Here is a 22747-nt window from a genome sequence, read left to right as displayed (position 1 = left end):
TAATGAAACATTAACAAGAGATTAATTTATCATAGGATGACGTTGAGTTGCAGGCATCAGCTAATACGTCGCTTCTATCCAATTCTTCGTTATAATCGAAGAAAAGATTAGTTAGAAATCCTAGTCCAGAGAGAGAGAGAGAGAGAGAGAGAGAGAGTGAGAGAGATGGCAGGCATGGCTAATGGTGGATCTAATTACGAGCTGAGATCGATTCTCTTCACGGAGGAGAGAGACTTTCTTGTGCGGAATAACGGAGATCAGGTACTAATTAAATCATTTCAACCCTAGGTTAATGAGAGTGTTTAACCTTTTTGAAATGAGCTTAACTAGGGTTTCTTTTTCTCAGGAACCCCTTGTTTATGAGAATAATCAAATATTCAAGGGAATTTTTTGCTAGCGGGTCCTTAGTTTGGAAATTATTCTTTAATTACTCATCGAAAGTCACTAATTATCCAAATTGTTAGTAGTTGGGAAGTGTTTTCCATTTCTAAACATCCTTAGATTATGTCATTTGGTACTAATTTCACAATTACGAATTTACCGTTATTCTAACCTAATGTTTCTTTTATGAGATTTTTGCTAATTACTCCTTACATGCCAAAAATAATTACTTAATTATCCCTAAGAAAAGCATATTATCCAAGCAGTCCTACTTTTAGAGAATAATTGCTAAAACGTCCCTAAAACTAACGGATGTCTTCCAATATTTTTAACAAAAATCTTGTAAAATCCTAGACATTTTTTTAAATAAAAGGGATCTCTTTCAATATTTTTTACTTTATCCCTCTAAATTAATCAGAATAATTCCCCAGCTTAAATCGTTAATGAAAAAAATTTCCTAAGAAATAATTTTCCACCAGAATTTTTTTTTTGCAATCCAACCAAGATAGCAATTATCAGGAAAAGTTTGAAAGGAAAAAATATTCTTAAAATTTCTTACTTTATTTACACATGAAGAAAAGATAACTCCAACCCACCCTATTTAATTTTTTTGGAGAGGGATTTTCAATTTGTTATGAAATTCATCTAAATTAACTTAAATCATATCATTTAATAGATACGATTTTTGCCTATTTCCTAATTTATTTCCAAAAATATTGGAAGGGAAATCAAAATAGGCTAAAACCGATTAAAGGAGTTGGGGGTAAAATTGCCATTTTAAAATTTTAAACGGAGAAAATCGACATATTTTAGGGACCTTTTAGCAATTATTTTTTAAAAATAGGACTTATTGGATAATATGCTTTTCTTAGGGACTTTTAAGCAATTATTTTGGCATGTAGAGACTAATCAGCAAAAATCCCTTGTTTTATTTTTCCTCCGCCGGAGATAAAAGGTTATTTGTAAAAATCTCAAAACAGGTGTAAAATTAACATTCTCAAAACAGATGTACTATGATATGAAGTAGAATTATGTTGCAGCTAACTGTAATCACTCCCATGGAGCCATGGGGGATCTTATCCTTTCCAAAAGAAGTTTTAAATTGAAGGCGAAAGTTGCATCAGAAAGAGGATTTAAATAACCCAGCAGGCGAAAAGTGTTAGGTGCATAGATGGTTCCCACTTAGAGTGGAACATATTAATTAGATATTTTAGTGAATAATATCATATCTTACCTATATTTAGTAGTTATGTTAGATTATGATATCTATTTAGATTAGGATAATCTTTATTTGGCTATTTCTATTCTTATCATAAGATCTTTCTACATCCTTCTATGTTTATCATCAAGTGCTTTATATAAGCACATGTTATTGTTAATGGAAAGGAATGTAGAAATCTATCTTAGAAATTGTGTCTTTTTGCAGAAAGGAGGATTATTCTTCCCTCGAAGTAGATTAAGAGGCCGATCTTCCCTCTAAGAAGATCAATCACGTTATGAACCGATTCGGGTTCGTAACAAAAAGATACGCCCCAATACACCGTTATTTGTTCAACTGAAGAGGCACAGTGGGATCAAAGAGAACGGAAATTCACATTTGGGCTTCGATTGAATATGCTTCCATTTACCTCCCAATAATTTTAAGTATTTTCTATGACTTACAGTTGGGTGTATGGGGAAGCGTGCGAAAATCACCGTCTTCAACCCGGTAGAAGAAGAACACTGTCTTCTTTGATAAAAGAAACCGTTGAATCCACAAGAAAATAAGATAAAACTAAAATTTATTATTCCTTTCAAAGATCTCTCAATATACACCATACATAAAAGTATTTATGGAACATATTGTTTCCTAATCCCATAAGGATTCTAATTTCTCTCAACTATTAGTAATTAATCCTAATCTAATAAGGATTCTAACTTATCTTTAATTATAAATTCTAACTTACTAATAAATATATAGAACTGTCCTACATCATTTGATCTCATGCTTACCCTTGGCGGTTCGCCCATTTCTTTGACAAGATTGAGGATAGGGTGGAGGGCTCTTCAATCTCCTTTCAGCCTGTTCGAAGTTCGGCGAATGAAGTTGCTAACAAGCTAGCTAGAGATGGGTTGTCCAAAGATGTTCTTGAGTTGTTTGACTATCTCCCTCCTTGAGATCCCTCCTTTTTCCTTTTTTTTTTTCTTTTTTTTTTATCTTTTTCTGTTTTGGGGTGTATCCCTTAGTGTGTATTCTCTTTTCATTGTACTGATCATCTCGGTCTTTTCTTGTTTCAATAAAATTTGCCACTATTAAAAAAAAAAAATCAAATTAAAGAACTAGGAGATAAAAATTAATGCACACAAGAAAGGTAAAGAGATAGAGAGAAAGAGTGCACCGGATTTTATAGTGGTTCGACCCAAGGAAGCAGGATTCTTCCCTGGGAGTGGGGAACTGTGATTCTCTGGTTCTTGAATTTGAAACAGGAATCTTCTTGAATCCCCAAAAATTGGGAATCAGGGTTCGGATTCGCCGGAACCTCGATTCCCACTTTTGGGAATCGCGGTTTATGATTCCCCGGAAACGTGATTTCCACTTTTGGGAACCGCGGTTTAATATTATGTGAAATGTGATTTTCAGGCGATTCCCTGGAGATTCCTTGGAGATTCCCAACTCCCCAACGATTCCCCAGCGACTTCACGATTCTCGCTTCCGACCATTCCGGGAGCCTTCGATTCCCGCTCTGGCAACCTTGCTTCGACCCAATCTCGGCCCACATCCATTCTCACAAGGATATCCCCTCCTTATGGCTTCACTACTTCGATCTTCTTACGGGTGAAGATCAAACAGTTTACACGAAGGTTTATCCTGTGCCTTCCTTCCCAAGCTTCGACAATCTCTTTATGAGTGGAGATCAAACCATTTACATATGAATGTTGATACGGTGCCTTCTCACTAATCTTGAAGGTTGATAAGGTGCCTTCACACCAATTAGATGAAAGCCTCTCATAAGGTTGATATATAAATGAATTTCACACAAACAAACTCTCTCAAAAGGATATATAATGAAATCCTATGCTAATCCCTCATAGATTTGACAAACAATGGCACAAGGGGTTTTACACTCAGCATATAGGTCCTAGATAAGCGCATTAGTGTTAGTTTTATGAACCAAAGAACCCCTTTTATAGAGGTTAGAACCCAAAACCGACTGTTTTGGCACTTACAGCGGCTAGGACGGACGATCCCTGGACGTCCGTGCAAATAGCCGTAGCGAATTGGCTGGGCAGTTCCTCGGCTGGATGTCTGCCTAGAGCTGGACGTTCGCGCAAAGTTGTATTCTGATTTGGCCAGTTTGCACAGTCAACTTCAAAAAGCCTTCTCCCTCGTTCTTATTGGATTTCAATGTTGTTGTGCATTCAGGAAACCTTAGAAAATCGGCTTTATGTTAGAAATGATTTAAAAATATTTTGAGACTTTCCTAGTTCCATTCCTCTTCATCTTGCTCCATGGATCTTCTTCTTCTTCCTTTGACTCCATACTTCAATCTTTGTACTTTGATTCATGCTTCTATGTATTCCATTTTGACCTTCTAGAAGAATTCTCAAATTCACTAAACATAATAGTATAATAACCTATAAAAATTTGGATTCATCAAAACATGAGTTGAGAAAATAGCCAAGGTTGAACCCTTGGGCTAACACAAATGCAACACGGATGGTTATCCTGGGCAAAGCTATCCCCATGCTGGACGGCCCCATTATCTACACTATTATTGTGGCGCAGCACCGAGATCCAATTTACAACTACAACCTGCGTCAAGCCCAGTTAAGCTTTTTTGAAGGATGAATTGGATTCAACCTGACCAGTTCTGATTTCAGAGGTAAAGCTCAACTTGAATTTACAGGTATGACCTGGGTTAGGTCTGTTGAGCTTTTGCTGAAGAGCGAATTGGATGCAACCTGAGTCGAGATCGAATTTACAAGTACAATCAGGGTTGGGTCTGGTTGAGTTTTTGCTGAATGATGAATTGGATTCAACCAGAGCCATTCTGATTTCAAAGGTAGGGCTCATTCTTCAAAACGTGAGTTGCACCAAATGGAAATACAGTGAGATTTGTCTTCAGAGTAAGTATTAGAACTAGATAGGAAAGGGGTTTTTTATTTTTTTTTCCCGGTAACGGCGGCTATGGGATTATAACAAAATAAAGTTCAGTAGGCCCAAATGCTTTCCAAAGTTTGCTGGGATATTGACTTTGCAAAATATCCCAGCATTTTTTGTAATTCCATCTATGCACACATGCATTTACCATAAAGGAAATCCAATATTTGAGTTTGGAAAAATTTCAGGTAAAAATTGCCGATTTGAATGGGAAGAAGATTGGCCTCTACTTCTCAGCCTCATGGTGTGGCCCGTGCAGAAAATTCACTCCGATTTTGGATGAGGTCTACCAGGAGCTCTCTCCGAAAGGTGATATTGAGGTTGTCTTCATCTCCCGTGATAAAGACGAGGAATCATTTCGTGGGTATTTCGCAAAAATGCCATGGCTTGCCATTCCATTCTCCGATTCGGAGATCTGTGATGGCTTGAGGAAATTGTTCAAAGTAACAGGAATTCCCCGGCTAGTGATCTTGGATGAGAAGGGGAAGGTTCTTAATGATAACGCCATCGAAATCATCAAGGAGTATGGAGCATCAGGATATTCATTTACGCCAGAAAAGATCAAAGAGTTAAAAGAAGAAGAAGAGGCTGCCAAGAAAGCTCAGACCTTGAGATCTGTCTTGGTTTCCAGCTCCCGCGACTTTTTGATTTCAAGTGATGGAAACAAGGTAAGATTCCTCTTTTTTTTCATTTGGAATTTTATTTTGGGTATTATCATATGCACTCCACTCGGTTGATTGATTAATGGCACTCCCGAAACGATCTGAATATGAACCTAATACCTGGACATGAAACATAATTTTTAATTCTATCTTGATTTTTTTTTGTTCACAATTAGGTCCTTGTCGCAGAGCTTGAAGGAAAGATGGTTGGCCTGTATTTCTCATTGAATTCGTTTAGATCAAGCCGCGAATTTACTCCTAAGCTTGTGGAAGTTTATGGTAAACTGAAGGAGAGAGGAGACGACAGCTTTGAGGTAGTGTTGATCTCCCTTGACAACGAAGAAGAATCTTTCAAAAAAGGGCTTGAAGGGATCCCTTGGCTAGCCTTGCCATTCAATGACAAGAGTTGTGAGAAGCTGGTTCGCTATTTCGAACTCAAAACACTTCCAACATTAGTCATAATAGGTCCGGATGGAAAAACTCTCAATTCCAATGCTGCTGAGCTGATCGAAGAGCATGGAATTCTGGCCTACCCATTTTCACCTGAGAAGTTGGCAGAGCTTGCAGATATGGAGAAGGCGAGGCTCGAAGCACAAACACTGGAGTCACTTCTGGTATCTGGAGAACAAGATTTTGTCATCGGAAAAGGCGGTGCCAAGGTAAGATATAGTGCTATCCAACCTATGGTGTTTTTTTTTTTTTCTCAAATTGACATTTATTATTCCAAAAAGTGTCAAATAAGGGACAAGTTGTCTCCTAACAGGCTACCCTTCCCCATTCCCCATTACATCACCCGATAGCCTACTTATATCGAATCCAACAGAAAGTGCCATATTTGTGTTAAAAGTGCCTACCTATGGTGGTGTTGTTTTTTTTAATTGACATTTATTATTCCAAAAAGTGACAATAAGGGACAAGTTGTCCCACCACCCCCTACATACAATAGAATTAGCTTACATATCAGCTAAATACCACCCATCCCCATTCCCCAGTACATTACCCAATAGCCTAACTTGTATAGTATCCCCACCAAATAAGGGATTCACAACCACAATGTGACTCACCCATAACTGACACTCCAGTTAGGAGGAGGATCTCTCTTCCTCAGATATTGATGGATATAATTCATCCCATTCCTTGGATATCATAATTCTATCTAGTCTAGATAGAATAAGACGATCACGATTGTTTGACCGCGTAAATAGTCCACCTTCAAGCGGCAGGTCCAGCAGCTAACAATCCAAAATGAATGTTGAGAGGTTGCGCATGCTCCTAGTGGTTTGTCCAACCACATTTTTCTCGTGAGGGTATCTAATTAATCTTGTTAAAGTCACCCCCAATGATCCACAAACCAGGTCATCCACCTCGAATCTCCTTCAGTTCCCTCCATGGACCGTGTCTTTTTCGTGCTCTCGCTGAAACTGTAAACAGCCGTGATCCACAAACCAGGTCATCTACCTATGGTGTTTTTAACACTGGTGTTTTAAGTATGGAACCAATTTTCAGTCTTACGGGCGAGGGAGGTTGGAAGAAATAGTATAACCACTAAAGTGAGGTTGCAAATTTAGGATCCAAATGTTATTTTCAACAAAATTAGAGAAGGTAATATGGTTCTAGTCTTCCATAGCGAAAAATGCTATGTGACACTCCATGTCTGATCATATGGACTTGGGTTGTGGTTCGGCATACCTCACCATTTGATTATGCATCAATGATGATGGGTTCTTGCATGGTGTCCATTTTCTGTTTGGACGACATTGGATAGTGGCCAATTCTTGGTTAGAATTGCAAATTTGCAATCTAAATGAAGGAAAGACACTGCAGAACTAAACTGCGTGAAAATGGTAGCAATTTTGTATTCAAATGGGTGGGGATATCTGGCAGATAATAGTTAAATTGGGATCTCAAATTTGCAATGTTTGAAGAAACATGCCCCATAGTATTATAATTTGGATTGTCCATTATGTGGTCTCTAAATCTTAGTCTGTTTGCATTCTTGAGAATCAACTTGTCTGTGTTAGCCTGTCTCAGGTTCCAGTTGCTGAGCTCATCGGGAAAAACATCCTCCTCTACTTCTCGGCACAATGGTGTCCTCCATGCCGTGCTTTTCTACCAAAGCTAATTAAGTCGTACCACAAGATTAAGGCGAAGGATGATGCATTTGAAGTGATCTTCATCTCGAGTGACCGTGATCAAAGTTCCTTTGAAGACTTCTTTTCGGGCATGCCATGGTTGGCTCTCCCCTTCGGAGATGAGCGCAAGAAGTCCTTGAACCGCACATTCAAGATTCGTGGCATCCCCTCTCTTATTGCCATTGGGCCTACGGGCCGGACTGTCACCAAGGAGGCTAGGGACCTTCTGACGGTTCATGGGTCCGATGCCTATCCCTTCACTGATGAACATCTGAAGGAGCTAGAGACACGAATTGAGGAGATGGCGAAGGGGTGGCCGGAGAAGATGAAGAACAAAGTCCACCCAGAGCATGAGCTTGTGCTCGCACGCCGGCCAGTGTATGTGTGTGACAGTTGTAACGAGGAGGGACATGGATGGTCTTACTATTGTAAGGAGTGTGATTTTGACGCCCACCCTAAGTGCGCTTTTGAGAAAGACAAAGGGGAGAAAGAAGAAGTAAAGGTGGAGGATATTGTTGATGGCCATGAACAAGCTTCTTCAGAAGGATTGGTCTGTGATGGGGAGGTCTGCCATAAAGCTTGAGAGAAGGTAAGTTGTGTATTTAGTATGTATATGAGTACTTGAACTGGTCTCTATGGTTATGTGGCGTGTTTATCTATTATTATGTGATGGGGAGGTCTGCCATAAAGCTTGAGATGCTTCGTAAGTTTTATATTTAGTATGTATGTGAGTACTTGAACTGGTCTCTATGGTTATGTGGCCTGTTTATCTGTTATTATGTGATGGGGAGAGGTTAGCATTTGCCTTTTATCTAAAGAGTGTTCATGTCTGTTGAGATCTAGGGCATGTTTTGCCTATTGCCACCGTGAAAAATTATTCCATGAAGTATTATTCGTGGGCCTAATTGTGAAAGAGGAGCTGAGGACGGATGGGAGAGACTTCAAAGGGCAGGAGTGGAGAGTTCATGAGAAATTCCTAAATAACAGTGAAAAACAATACACCAATTCAAATTTGTTTATTTGTACTCCCTGTAAAATCTGTATTGTATGCGATCTGGGTCCCTCATCCGTCAAGCCTCAATCAAGTTCCTCCAAGATTCCTTCAAGAGAAAATAAAAAGTAATAGATTCACTAATGGCTATCCCTAAATTGCATTAATCGCATTTTTGAGCCAAAACATCCTAAAAATGAAAAAAAAATCCAGTTCTCCAACTTTCCCTAAAATAACTATGCCCTGTCTACATACAAATCTTGGGTTTCTGCTGTTTCTCGGCTTTTCCTTTGATTCGATTCTTCGGTTGTTTTTCTGGGCTTTTTCCACAATGAAGAATGCATCCTGTTTGACCTTCTCAACCCAGTTCTGGGATTTTGGACGTAGGTTTTGGGCATTTGGTTGCTTTACAATATTTCGTAATCTCGTCCTGTTGTTTTTCGTATTTGTTGTGGCTTTGAAGGTTTTGCAACTCAACAGTAATTGCAAGCAAAAAATGATCAGTGTTCACAGTGTATCCAAGAGTTAAGGGGGAATAAGTTTGAGCTCCACTAATATTTTTTCATAGTTGTCAAACATGCCCCTAAATTAGTTCATATGCATCTCTGTAATCGGTTTGAAGACTAGAGAATCACCCATTCTAATTTTGGTATGCATCTTAATTTTAGTAAGTCAGCTAATAAGGCGTTTCTTTCCAAATTTGGAATTTTGTTTCCTTATAATCAAAGAAAAGATTGTATGGAAATCGCAGAACATACTCTGAGAGAGAGAGAGAGAGATGGCTAATAGCAACGTTAATGGAGGATCTTTGTGCGAGTTGAGATCGCTTCTCTCCACGGAGGAGAGGGATTTTCTTGTAGGGAGTAACGGCGATCAGGTACTAATTAAATCATATATCCCCTCGCATATCTTTGTTATTGAGAATGTTCTTTCTTCTTCCTCTTGTTTTTCTGCTCTTTATTTTTTTTTCAATTTTGTCTCGGGAATTTTCTTCTAATTGGCGTAGCTAGGGTTTCTTTTTTCTGAGTTTTGGGGAACATGAACCATCTTACTCTAGAAAACGTGAAAATAAAAGGAGAAAAAGCACTTTTTTGTGAATGGCCGATATTCTTCGTTGGAAAAATTGCATCAAAATACAACAATTGCCAACGGGGGACTCACTTTTGAAAAATTGTTAAAGAGACTTGATAACCCTCATTTCGTACCTCTCTTAACAATTTTTCAAAAGTGTATACCCCATTGGCAATTGTCGTATTTTGATGCAATTTTTCCAACGAAGAATATCGGCCATTCACAAAAAAGTGTTTTTTCTCCTTTTATTTTCACGTTTTCTAGAGTAAGCAGTAGAAATTTTTAAAATGATCAATTACCAATGAGTGACAAAAATTAGGTGGAATTATCAACAGGACCCATGCTTTTCAGAAATTATCAACAAGGGACAAAACATGTCTTGTCATTAAAAGCTGGACGAAAATGCTATTTTCTTAAGCAACATGTTTTGCTTCTCCCTCTTCTCTCTTCTTTCCCTCTTTTTTTTTTTTTTACTTTTTCATTTTCAACTTTGTTTTTTTTACCTTACCAGTTATGTTCTTCATCATTTAGCCACCATTGGAGGTGGGAAAACTCAAAATTTTGAAACGTGAGTTCATTCCCATCTATCTTTCAATATCTAGGTTTTGTTTTTCATTTGTTTTAGGGTTTTGCATTTCTCCTTCTCCCTTTCAATGGAGAATGAGAAAGATGAATCGTACAGTAGAAAGAAAAAACGTAAAAATGAACGAGTGAAAAAAAAAGGAGGTAAAAACGTGTTCATAAGGGACTTGACAAGCCCATTTGGAATTTGGTAACCCCATTTTGATACTGGATAACCCCAACCCCAGAGACTTGAAAACCCCCTTCCAAAACTCCAGTACCCTTGGGCAATTTTATGGGACTTGATAAGCCCATTTGTAAATTGGTAACCCCATTTTGATACTAGATAACCCCAATCCCAAATACTTGAAAACCCCCTTCCAAAACTCTAGTACCCTGGCCAATTTTTAGGGACTTGATAAACCCATTCGGAAATTGGTAACCCAATTTTGATACTTGATAACCCCAATCCTAGAGACTTGAAAATCCCCTTCCAAAACTCTAGTACCCTCGACCAATTTTCAAGGACTTGATAAGCCCATTCAGAAATTGGTAACCCCATTTTTATGCTAGATAACCCCAATCCCAGAGACTTGAAAACCCCCTTCCAAAACTCTAGTACGTTTGGCCAATTTTTAGGGACTTGATCACCCCATTCGGAAATTGGTGACCCCATTTTTTATATTAGATAACCCCAATCTTAGAAACTTGAAAACCCTCTTCCAAAACTCCAGTACCCTCTGCCAATTTTCAAGCACTTGATAAGCCCATTCAAAAATTGGTAACCCTACTTTTGAGAGTTACTAACCCCCTTCCAGAGAGTTGATAAACCCCTTATGTTACAAAACCCCCTGCCTATAGCAACTCTTCTAATGACATTATAATTCTGCTCATGATAGAAATAACAAAAGAAATGAATGTTGTTTTCATTAAATGTGCTTGATGTATTACATCCCAATTTGTGTATTACAAAAAAAAAAATTTAAGTAAATCAAAAAATCTGTAGCCATCCATTCATGTATTACATCAACTTTTTCTTATACAACCACTTGTCTTCCAAAAAAGTGAGTGAAGCCATCCATGCATTATCTCTAGAACTCACCCTAAAAAACAAATCGCTTAAACCCTAACAAGATAAACCAATGAAAAATAGTGCAAAACTCTAAACAAAAAAAAAGAAAAGAAAAACAAAACCTAAATACAAAGAGATAGATGGTAAGAACTCAACATTCAAGTTTTCAATATTTGCCAGCAACAATGGTGGCTAAACAAGGAGGAAGATGACTAGTAGGGTAAAAAATCAAAAAGGTGATAATGGAGATATAAAAGAAGAGGGAAGAAGGAGAAAACAAGGTCAAAACGTGTTGTATATGCCAAAGGGTATTTTCGTCCAGCTTTTAGTGACAAGACCTCTTTTGTCCCCCGTTGATAATTTTTGAAAAGCATGGGTTCTGTTAGGGCTGCAACTCGGGTCGGGCGAGTCGGGTTTTGGAGAACCCAACCCTACCTGAGAAATATCTCGGGTCAGGTCAGGTCAGGTTTTTTTTTCCGGAAAACCCACGATTCCCAAACCCGGCCCTACCCATGATGAATCTCGGGTTGGTTCGGGTCGGGTCGGGTTTTTTCATGTTGACGCAATTTTTTAAGGAAACTTCTTGTTTGGCAGGGCAACTCAACTCATAGAAGCAGAAATTACACTCACATTACACTTGAATCAAACAATGATGTAATTACACTCACATCACACTTGAATCAAACAATGCTGTAATCAAACAATGTTGTAATTACAATCAAACAATGCTGAATCAAACACTTGAATCAGCTCAACTCATAGAAGCAGAAATTACACTCACATACAGTAACAGTGGGTGCGTGGGTTTTCACTTTTAACTTTTAACTAACAATAGAAAAAAATGTACATACTATAACTTATGTAACATGGGTCGGGTCGGGTCGGACCCCTTCAAACCCAGCTCGACCCGAGATTCATGCGGGTTTTTGAATGCTCAACCCGGCTCGACCCGAAACCCATGAAACCTGAACCCAACCCAGGCTATTTTCGGGTCGGGTCGATGCGGGTCGGGTAAAACCCGGCTCAAGTTGCAGCCCTAGGTTCTATTGATAATTTTGCCTAATGTTTGTCCCCCATTGGTAATTGATCCTTTTTAAAAAATTCCCTGCGGGTGGAGCGATGCCTATTTTTTTAATCTTCTTTAAGACAAATCGGAGTCCATTTCTTGGTTTTTTTTTGTTGTAGATTAGTGTAAATTGAAGATACTTTACCTTTTGGATGGATCTATGACTATGATACGTTTTAGGTTATTATTTGGGAAATGATATCCCCCCCTAAACGGATAAAATCCCCCCCCCCCCCCCCCTTCAACACTTTCTCAGCTCGAGGATAAATTCACTACTTTAATATTTTTCTTTGCCTTTGAAACTTAATGGGTCAAAGGGGGGATGGATTTTTTATCCGTCAGAGGGGGAAAATATCATTTCCTTATTTTTTTTGGGTGTCCGTGGTGATCAAAAGGGGGAAAATGCATTTCTGAGTGTTGGTTTTTACCCAACCAATAACATGGGTCGGATTTAGAAAGCATGGGTCTTGGGTCGGGTTTTAGGTCGAAAAAATATTTAAATCACTGAAGCTTGTGACCGAGATCCAAAACCTTAATATTTCCTTCAAAAATTCCTTGAGCTGTGTTCCTCTCCAGATGGTGGTTGAAGACGAAAATAATTAGCAAAACTAATTAGCCCATTGGCAAATTAAGGGCAAGGGAGAGAGAGAGAGAGAGAGAGAGAGAGAGAGAGTGTGTGTTAGCCGAACTCTTGTCTTTTGATATGCCTTGAGAGAAGGAGAAATGAGGGTTTGCATTAGGATTGGACTAAGGGTGTCAATTTTGGCTCGGGCTCGGAAGCTCGCTCGAGCTCGGCTCGAATCCTTAACGAGCCGAGCCGAGCCGGCTCGTTAAGCTTAACGAGCCGAGCTCGAGTTAGGCCAGGCTCGGCTCGTTAGGGCTCGTGATGAGGCAAAAACGTACTAAGGGTGCATGACAGGTGCGTATGTCACGTACTGATGGTGCGTATCAACGGTTGTGAAAAATCAGAAATTAATTTTTTCCCGTAATTGTCATAACTTTTAACCTTTTTTGATATTTTTTTCTTAATTGTCATAACTTACGGCCTTTTCTTAGTAATTTTTCATTTTAAACTTTATAAATTCAGCTAATTTACTTTTAGTGTGTAATGATTACTTTTTTTCCTTATTTGCTTTTGTTACCAAACCTTTGCTGTGCGAAACTTTCTCGATAAACCCAAGCTCGATAAAGCTCGCGAGCAGCTCGCGAGCCTGGCCGAGCCTGACCGAGCCAAGCCTGGTTCGAGCCTGAGCCCGAGCCTGGCCAAGCTCGGCTCGGCTCGGCTCGTTTACACCCCTAGATTGGACAGAGGAGCATTACAACTCATAGAGGTCGTGGGGAAAGAGAAGGGAAAAATTAATAGAATTAGTTCTTCCTAATTCGGTGGAATTTGATGAGAAAAGGGAGAAATTAATAGAATTTAATACGTTCCTTCCTAATTCAGAGGGATTTGATGAGATTATGAAGAAATACTGAGAGGTTTTAGGAAGTCTCTGAGATAAATAAGGTAAACTAATAGCAAAGGGGAGAATTTCTGGAAAGATTAAAGGCAGATTTACTTGCTGAATTTGTAGAGAGAAGTGAAACCGCATATAACACAAAGGAGAGAGAGAGAGAGAGATAACGTATATTATCCTCTCTCTTAAAAGAGGCTATACGCAGAAGTTGCGTGTACAGAGGGTGCCACGTGAAAACGCAGAAGTTGTGTAAACGTTATGAACATAAATACTACCATAAATTCCATCAAATCCCTTCGCAGATCCCTTATTCTTAGAAATATATCCTTACAAATATGATACTTAAGAAAAATTTGAGGGGATTCTTGTAGATACATTTTTATCTTGGGGGAATATGAAACAGTAGATAGGAAATGATAGTCTCATTTTGTGCTATATTTATGGAGATTATTTAAGGATGAGAAAATTCTGTGAGTCTTTTGGATTTCATACTTTTTAAAATTGAGGAATAGACGATTAGCTGCCACGTGGCACAGCCCCCCGAGTCTCACATTCCCTTTATAGATTATAATTATCAAGTGTTTTTAAATTTCGGGATGCACTAGAGGTGCCACATGGCGACACCACAGCTTACACATTTAGCTTTGTAGATATCGTTAGATGACATACATTTAGAGATTTTTGGTGTGAAAATTTGTTGATTTCTAGGATCTTTGAAATTAGTTACTATCCTAGGTTAAAAAATAAAAACCCAACCCGACTTGAGAAACTATCTCGGGTGGGGTCCGGTTTATGAATCTTGGGTTTTCCGATAAAAAATTAGACCCAACTTGGCCCGAGTTCCGGTAAACGGCTTGGGGTAACCTGCCATTTACCATAGCCTTTACATTTTGCATTAGAGCGGCGTCGAAGGGGGCGGATGCGGACTGGGAGGGAGTGAACGTGAATGGCGGGCGAATGCGGACTGGGAGGGGACGAATTTATCAATGCCTTTCCCAAAAACGTGAATGGCCGATTTTTTGGCGACACACTTAGGCCCTGTTTGGATTGCAAGAAAAACATTTCTGATGGGAAATGTTTTCTTGAAAAAAAATCTTCCTAAGATTTAGAACGAAACAATATGTTATGGTTAATTTAGCAGGATTTCATCACAAATTGAAGGTCCCTTTTAAGTAAAAAATTGCATAGTTTGGTTCTCATTATCTTATTTTGGGTCTAAAAATGCAGTAAATTTTAGAATTTTTTTTCCTTTCGAAACTTTTCATGAAAATTCCTGCTATTCAAACAGGGCCTAATTAGTGCAAAGTTTGGAATTTTAATCAATAAGTTATATTTCCTAGTTTGATGAATCATACTCCATTCTAGATTCTACAGCTAAATTTCAATAATTTTCAGGTAAAAATCACTGATCTAAATGGGAAAAATGGTTGGATTATATTTCTCGGCATCATGGTCTAACAAATGCGAGTATTCGAATCCGAAATTCGTGGAGCTATATGAGGATCTCTCTTGGAGAGGTGATTTCGAGATCGTCTACGTATCCGCTGACAAAGATGAAGAATCTTTCAATGAGTATTTCTCAAAAAATGCCATGGCTTTCCATTCCATTCTCTGATTCAGATGTCCGAAATCGCTTGGACAATTTATTCAAAAAGAAGGAAATCCCTTACCTCGTGATTTTGGATGACAAGTGTAATGTTGTAAGCAAAGTTGGAGATGATCTCATCTATGAGTACGGAGCGGAAGGGTTTCCATTTACCCTGGAAAGAATGAGAGAGATCAAAGAGAAAGATGAGACTGCAAGGAGAGATCAGACCTTGAGATCTATCTTCTTAAAACATGGTAGTGCCAATATCAGTAGCCTAATAAAATTTGGCTATACTACCATGCTTTATTGTTACACTAGCTCAGTTTGTCTTTTTTTTAAAAAAAAACTGTCAAAGGCTCTCAGAAGCCAATTTTTTTTTTTTTTTAAAAAAAAAAGACAAGCTGAGCTAGTACACTTTTTAAAACATGGTAGTGCCAATATCAGCAGCCCAAAATTTTCTAAACCAAATTAAATTTCTTGTTTGTTGGTTTTTTGTTTCTGAAGTATAAAACCTGTTTTTAGTTTGTTTGGTAGGTAAATTGAGTTAGAATTAAATAATCTGTCAGCCATTCAAAAAAAAAAAAACAATCAAATAATTTGTTTGTTAAATCAGGTTCCAGTCTGCAAACTTGAAGGGAAAATGGTAGCCCTATATTTTGCATGGTCTATGCGGTGCCGTGAATTTGGGACGGAACTCCTACAAACATACGAGGAAGCAAAAGAGAAAGGAGTTGGGTTTGAGGTAGTGTTCATCTCCCTTGACCAAGACGACGAAGAATGTTTCAAACGAGCATTAGAAAGCATGCCTTGGCTTGCTTTGCCTTTTAAGGACAAGACCCGTACTATGCTATGTCGCCACTTTCAGCTCAAAACTGCTCCAACATTGGTCATAATTTCACCCCAAGGAAAAACCCTCAATCTGAACGCGGCCAAACTAGTGGAAGGGCATGGATTTAAGGCTTACCCTTTTTTAGCTGAGAAGGTGGCAGAGCTTGAGGAGATTGACAAGGCTAGGAGCGAAGCTCAGACGCTTGAATCGCTTCTGGTTTATTAGGAACTAGATTTCGTCATCGGAAAAGGGAGTGACAAGGTAGGAGACATAACTAATTTGCCAGTTTTTTTATGGTCTGTGCTCGTGAGGTCTAGTATTTTGCACAAGGTATACTCTGGGCCCATTTCATAGGATGATCCTAACTGTTCATTTGTTGGGCCACACTGTAAATAGGCTGTGCCCAAAAAATCATTAACATAAACCTCCATCTGTAGAGGTTTCAAAGGACAATAACCAGAGATGTGGGTCCCACAGTACTGTTTGAAAAATACTGGAATTCACGTGCACCCACCATATAGAGGTGAGAGTAGAATCAATGTTGACAAATACAAAATTATATGGTGAGTGGCCATATAGTCCAATATGTAAGGCCCAACTTAATGGGACGATCCAAACCGTCCATTTGTTAATCCACGATGTAAATAGGTTGTGCCCCGTAAATGAAAAATATTGGACTATATGTAGCGGACCGTACAGTACTTTCTGAACAATACTGGACTATATGGCCACACACCATATAAAAACCCCACAAATACTGGATCACGCTAATTTCATGTGACAATGATCAAGTTAGGATTCTCATATTAAGCTCTCATAGTATATTTCCCCTTTTATTCAAAGGGCACAAATCACAATGACAAGTAAGTTGTGCCCGAAAGTGCACTAGGAACATGTTTTGTTCATCATATAACCCACGATCTATTGTTTTCTTCCCCTAGATACCGGTGACCGATCTCGTTGGCAAAACAATCCTCCTTTACTTCTCGAAAAAAGTCGTGTCCCCCTTGCCGCGCTTTCACCCCAAAATTGATCAAGGCCTATGAGGAGATCAAGGCGAAGGATGACTCCTTTGAAGTAATCTTCATCTCTGCGACTAAGACCAGAGCTCTTATGAAGATTACTATGGAGGCATGCCATGGTTCACACTTCCTTTCGGAGATAAAAGGTGCAAGTCTTTGTGGACTATTTTTAAGATACCTTATGTTCCCACTCTCATCGCCATTGGGCCAACAGGCCGAACACTGACCAAGGATGCGAGGGACCATGTAAGTGTTCATGGCACCGATGCCTATCCATTTACGGAGGAGCATATAAAGAAGTTAGAGGCCAAGATTTATGAGGAGATAACCAAGGCGTGGCTGGAAAAGTTGGTCCATCCACTCCACGACGAGCATGAGCTTGTGCTCACTCGTCGTAAAGTGTACAGTTGTGACGGTTGCGGTGGAGAGGGGTATGGATGGTCTTACTGTTGCGAGGAGTGTGACTTTGATGTCCACCTTAAGTGTGATTTGGAGGAAAACAAAGGGAAGAACGAAGAAGAAAACGAGGGTAGCAATGGGCTTGAACAGGCTTCCAAGGAAGGTTGGGTATGTGATGGGGAGGTTTGTTATAAAGCTTAATTAGATAAACATTGTGTTTGGCAACCCTGAAAAACTATTCCATGGAATATATGTTCATGGTTGCCAAACATGTCCTCAATGTTTAAATGGGTTTTATTTAAGCCTGACATTGGAACTTCTTTTTGTGGTTATTATACTACTTGCTTACCAGTTATTATTTTGTGGGACCATTCATTAGCTATAACTTGTGGGACCCCCTCTTGAAATGATCTCTGCTAGTGTTTTGGGTTGCTGAGTAACGCTTTGTTATGGACCGATGGTGGGTTGATTTTCAGGGCACTGTCTATTTAAGTTGGGGCCAACAAATGACTGGTCTGGATCAGCAAGAAATAAGACACCATTGTATTTCTTTTAAAACATTTACGGGAAATGATATATTCACCCCATTTTCTTCACATCCCCTTGTAGTATAAACAGAGAAGTTATTAAAACAACACAGAGGCTGGCCTGGGGAAAGAAAAGGGGGTGAATATATCATCTCCAACGGAAGGTTAGGATCATTCTTAAGTTGGGGCCCAACAGAGGAATGATCTGGATAACCTAAAAATGTGGGCCCTACTATTTATAAAAAAAATGTGAATATCATATAAAAGGGAAGTCATATATCCGCCCCTTTTGATTACTTGGGACACTCAACAACAGTGTATCAATGACTGCAGAGGGCTGATTTACTTCACGTCAGAAGGATTCAATGGGCTCGATTGCCACGTACTGTCCCAGGTAATCAAAAGGGGCAGATATATCACTTCCCGATATAAAAACTCCAATTCGAGATCCGCATGTTCACATCCGGTTCAAAAATTATTAAAACATTTTATCGTTGATTTTTACCAATCTTGTTTGTATTAATATACTAATTTTACATTAGGGCATGGTGTGGCACCCTTAAAATTAGGCATGAAAGCCAGTTCAGTTTGTCATGTACTGCTGGATGTAAAAACGCAAGCGAGAATCAAATAAGATCAACTATGTAAGGTGAAAAGTGCCTAAATTTATAGATGTCAACACCAATTCCCCTTTAAATTATGGGATTGTCTTAGGTAATTTGGCAAAAAGCCATTTTGCATCTCACTTTTTCAAGAGAGAGCAGCCACATTGTAACGGATTTTGTCTTATTCATTTAATTCATCTGAGGTGGCTAGTATCTCCCACAAAAGTGAGACTGGAAATTAAGGTAGGCATTTTCTCATTATTTCAACCATTTATCATTTTTTATGAATTATTTCTACATAAAATGCAAGTGTGCAGCACGTGAATGTTGGCTTTGTGCCCGTTTACTCCACTGAAAGCTTCATTTAATTACCTGAATTAGTTTACGTTGGTGTAGGTCACCTCACCTAGGAGACAACCATGGAAAGAAAAATATATCACGCAATTTAAGAGGGAAGATTGAAGTTTGAGATTATCAGGACCTCATTGGATGACATGAAAAACATTAATTTCGGCCAGACAATTTTTTCTTGGGATTTGCCACTTTCGCGGAAAGCCATTTCGCGCCTCGCATTTGCATGTGATGAGAGCCATGTCAGATGAATCAAATAAGTGAGACAAAATCTACCAAGAAGCCAACATGCATGGCTCTCATCACATGCAAAAGTCCGGCCAGAAATGGCTTTCCGCGAAAGTGGCTATCAGCTCCCTTTTTTTCTTTCTACAATTTAAAACGAAATGATATGATTATGGTTAATTTAGAAGGATATCATCATTTTTATGACGGAGCCCCTGTGAATAAACTTTTCATTAGTCAATTGTGCTAGGTGTTTAATCAGTTAAAATATCATAACCATTGAATTTGGACTTTTGGTTGTTATTAAATGAGAACCACTGGTTAGTTTTGTTCTACCGTCCATCCATGTAGGGCTTTTGAGATGAACGCCATTGATCAAACATACATTCTTCCGTCCATATGTAAGGCATTCGAAATGAACGGCTTCGATCAAACGCACACGTCGGTACAGCAGAGATCCAGGCAAACCAGCTATTGGTATTGGAGTTTGGAGAGGCCTTAAAACACATTTATCAATGCAAATAAGTTTACTCTCTCTTGGGCTCTGCCCAAATCCACAGCAGAAACAAGCTGTCCGAACCAATGTCCCATGAATTTTAAATACATTTTTCCCTAACTGTCATCCACAAAAAAAATGTCCCTACATTAATCAAAGATGAGCGCAAACATAATAAATTGGAGTCTTTTTCCTCGCCGGAATCTTACACCTTCACCACCAGAATATACCCCACCATAATTCCATTTCCCAACTTTTCCAAGTCAAAACCTCTCGCAATTCAGACAAAGACCCATCTGCCTTACTAGACCAAAAGTCAAGGAAATACTCAATTGCTCCCCTCTCTGTCTCTCTCTCTCTCTCTCTCAACAGAAATAATATCTCACTCCACAAAACAACATCAAAAGATCTCCCACTTTTCTCACTTTCAGATTGCTGTTCTAGCTAGGGGTGGACATGGTTCGGTTCGGTTCGGTTTTGGGGTATACCCAGAACCGAACCATATATAATCGGTTCCCTGAAATTGGAACCGAACCAGAACCATATAAGTTTGGAACCGAACCGAACCAGAACCATATATAATCGGTTCGGTTCGGTTCGGTTCTGGGTTTACCCGATCTTCATCAAATCAACGGAATTTCTTCACAATAGTTGTTTGAATGTTTGGTTTTCTTTTCTTGAGATAGAATAATTTTTTGTTTCCAGCTTGTCATCATCATTATGGGAAAAGCAGAGCACAAAAGTCTCTAATGAAATGATGAATATGACTTTGTGGGGGCGTTATACAAACTACTCTCATAATATTTTACTATTTTTAAAAGCCTTTCACTTTCTTCTTACACTTACAAAAACTTTCAAGTTAATATTAAAAACAAAAAGGATTCCCACATCTTCTTTCCTGCCATTAAAATATTAAGGCTTGTTTGGTGAGATTAAAAATATTTGGGCAAGTGCTGAGATTAAAAAACTTGTTTTCCAGTCTGACTAAGGGTTTTAAGGTGGGTCGGTTCTTGGTTCGGTTCTCGGTTCCGGGATCCAAACCCAGAACCGAACCGAATTTCCATCGGTTCCAGGTTATTAGAACCGGAACCGAACCATATAACTATGGAACCGAACCGAACCGAACCATATGTGCCGGTTCGGTTCGGTTCCTCGGTTCGAACCGGAACCATGTCCACCCCTAGTTCTAGCACAACAGACAAACCGTTTTCCGGCCATGGAACCACCGGAATATCGACATGAATTTGAATCGGCCGAGAAGCTGATCATGCGATGGGACTCAACAACATCCGACGACGCGAGGGAGAGGATGATCTTCGACGGAGATCGGCAGGTGGCCAACCGATACTTGCAGGCCGTCGATGAGATCCAACGTTCCATGGTGACTACTAGCATATCAGATGACGGAAATCCGAATAAGGCAACAATTGCTATCCAGATAGCCATGGCCCGACTCGAGGATGAATTCCGCAATATATTGATCTCTCACACAAACCCGACGGAGATTGATTCTCTTGTTGATTTGAATTCTTCGACTGCGTCAAGTATTAGAACAGACACCAGCAGGGAATTTGATGAAGAAGATGACTATCAAGAAGATTCTGATGCGTACAAAGGAAAACAAGAAGAAAACGAAGGGAGTAGTAGAACTAGTCATAGATCAACAAACAGTATTAGTATCCCGGAGATAGATTTGATCCCACCGGAAGCGATATACGATCTACGTAACATTGCTAGTAGGATGATCACGGCTGGGTACTTGAGGGAATGCATTCAAGTTTACGGAAGCGTTCGTAAGTCAGTCATTGATGGCAGTTTCCGGCAGCTCCGGATTGAGAAGCTGAGCATCGGAGATGTTCAGAAGCTTGAATGGGAGGTGTTGGAGGCAAAGATCAGGAGGTGGATTCGTGCCGCAAAAGTATGCATACGATTTATATTCGCTGGCGAGAAACAGCTCTGTGAGCAGATATTTGATGGCCTGAGCTCCGATTCTGATTCCGACCCTGCAGATACCTGCTTTATGGAGACAGTTAAGGGTGGCGCAATTCAACTCTTCAACTTTGCGGAGGCCATCAGCATCGGTCGGAGGTCGCCGGAAAAGCTCTTCAAGATACTTGACCTCCATGATGCACTGTCGGATCTCCAGCCCGACATAGCAGCTTTGTTCAGTTCCAAGTCATCGGAGACTGTCCGGATTCAGGCGTCCGAAATACTCCCCAGGCTTGGAGAGGCCGCGAGAGGGATAATCTCAGAATTCGAGAATGCAGTTCAAAGAGAGCCCTCGAGAATTCCGGTCCCAGGAGGAACTATACACCCACTAACAAGATATGTCATGAACTATGTCAGTCTTATATCTGATTACAAACAGACCCTGATAGACCTAATAGTCACTAAGCCATCGGCGAGTTCCCGGAGGTTTTCAGATGATCTGGGGCTGGAAATGGACTTTCTTCCAGAATTGGAAGTAGACCGATCTCCGTTGGCCCTTCATCTGATCTGGATCATCATAGTTCTACAATTCAATCTGGAGAGCAAATCCAAGCTTTACAAAGACACAGCTTTGTCTCATCTTTTCCTCATGAACAATGTACATTACATAGTTCAGAAGGCCAAGGGATCGCCCGAGCTCCGTGAAATGATAGGCGATGACTGCTTGAAGAAACTTACAGGGAAATTCAGACAATCAGCGACTAGTTACCAGAGAGCAACATGGATAGGAATCCTCTATTGTTTGAGGGATGAAGGAATTCATGTGAGTGGGAGTTTCTCATCTGGGGTCTCAAAAACAGCACTGAGGGAGAGATTCAAGGCTTTTAATTCTGCATTTGAAGAGGCTCACCGGATTCAGGGAACGTGGCTTGTTCCAGATCCTCAGCTCAGGGAGGAGCTGAGGATATCGATGTTGGAGAGGCTGTTGCCAGCTTACCGGTCATTCCTAGGCCGATTCCGTCACCATCTAGAGAGCGGAAGGCACTCCGACATGTATATCAAGTACTCAGTTGAAGATCTTGAGTCTGCTCTATTGGATTTCTTCGAAGGATGCCGGGCTCCAGTACACATCAGGAGAAAATCCCATTGAAAGATGTAGCAGCAGTCTAACTGAGTGTTAGAAGAAATTCTTTAAATTTTTGTGAGAGTATTTGGGGAGGGGTTCTGATGTGATCAGATTTT

At 39.6% G+C, this 22747-nt stretch overlaps 2 protein-coding genes and 1 pseudogene across 2 annotated transcripts; all 3 read left to right on the top strand.

Moving 5' to 3' along the window:
* On the top strand, window positions 1–8127 carry LOC143877956 (putative nucleoredoxin 1). Its single transcript, XM_077380305.1, has 4 exons — window positions 1–261; window positions 4711–5190; window positions 5361–5843; window positions 7216–8127. Exons 1-4 carry the CDS (start codon window positions 166–168, stop codon window positions 7897–7899), a joined length of 1743 nt encoding a protein of 580 aa, XP_077236420.1. The 5' UTR covers window positions 1–165; the 3' UTR covers window positions 7900–8127.
* Window positions 8128–9068: 941 nt separating this feature from the next.
* LOC143877957 (putative nucleoredoxin 1) lies at window positions 9069–17718 on the top strand (annotated as a pseudogene).
* Window positions 17719–20765: 3047 nt separating this feature from the next.
* Window positions 20766–22746, top strand: LOC143877953 (exocyst complex component EXO70A1-like). The gene has a single exon (XM_077380300.1). The coding sequence runs from the start codon at window positions 20793–20795 to the stop codon at window positions 22653–22655; it is 1863 nt and encodes a 620-aa protein (XP_077236415.1). The 5' UTR covers window positions 20766–20792; the 3' UTR covers window positions 22656–22746.
* Window position 22747: the final 1 nt, after the last annotated feature.

The sequence above is a fragment of the Tasmannia lanceolata genome, unplaced genomic scaffold, assembly GCF_043159265.1.
Source record: "Tasmannia lanceolata isolate RefF3 unplaced genomic scaffold, GAP_Taslan_0.1 ptg000005l, whole genome shotgun sequence".
NCBI lineage: Eukaryota > Viridiplantae > Streptophyta > Magnoliopsida > Canellales > Winteraceae > Tasmannia > Tasmannia lanceolata.
Note: the sequence above shows the minus strand (reverse complement) of the source record. Positions and strands in the feature narration are given on the sequence as shown.

Coding starts and splice junctions, on each gene's coding strand:
- LOC143877956 (XM_077380305.1), top strand. CDS start 166: ATGGCAGGCATGGCTAATGGTGGATCTAATTACGAGCTGAGATCGATT. Junction 262..4,710: donor TGCGGAATAACGGAGATCAG/GTACTAATTAAA, acceptor GAAAAATTTCAG/GTAAAAATTGCCGATTTGAA. Junction 5,191..5,360: donor TTTCAAGTGATGGAAACAAG/GTAAGATTCCTC, acceptor GTTCACAATTAG/GTCCTTGTCGCAGAGCTTGA.
- LOC143877953 (XM_077380300.1), top strand. CDS start 20,793: ATGGAACCACCGGAATATCGACATGAATTTGAATCGGCCGAGAAGCTG.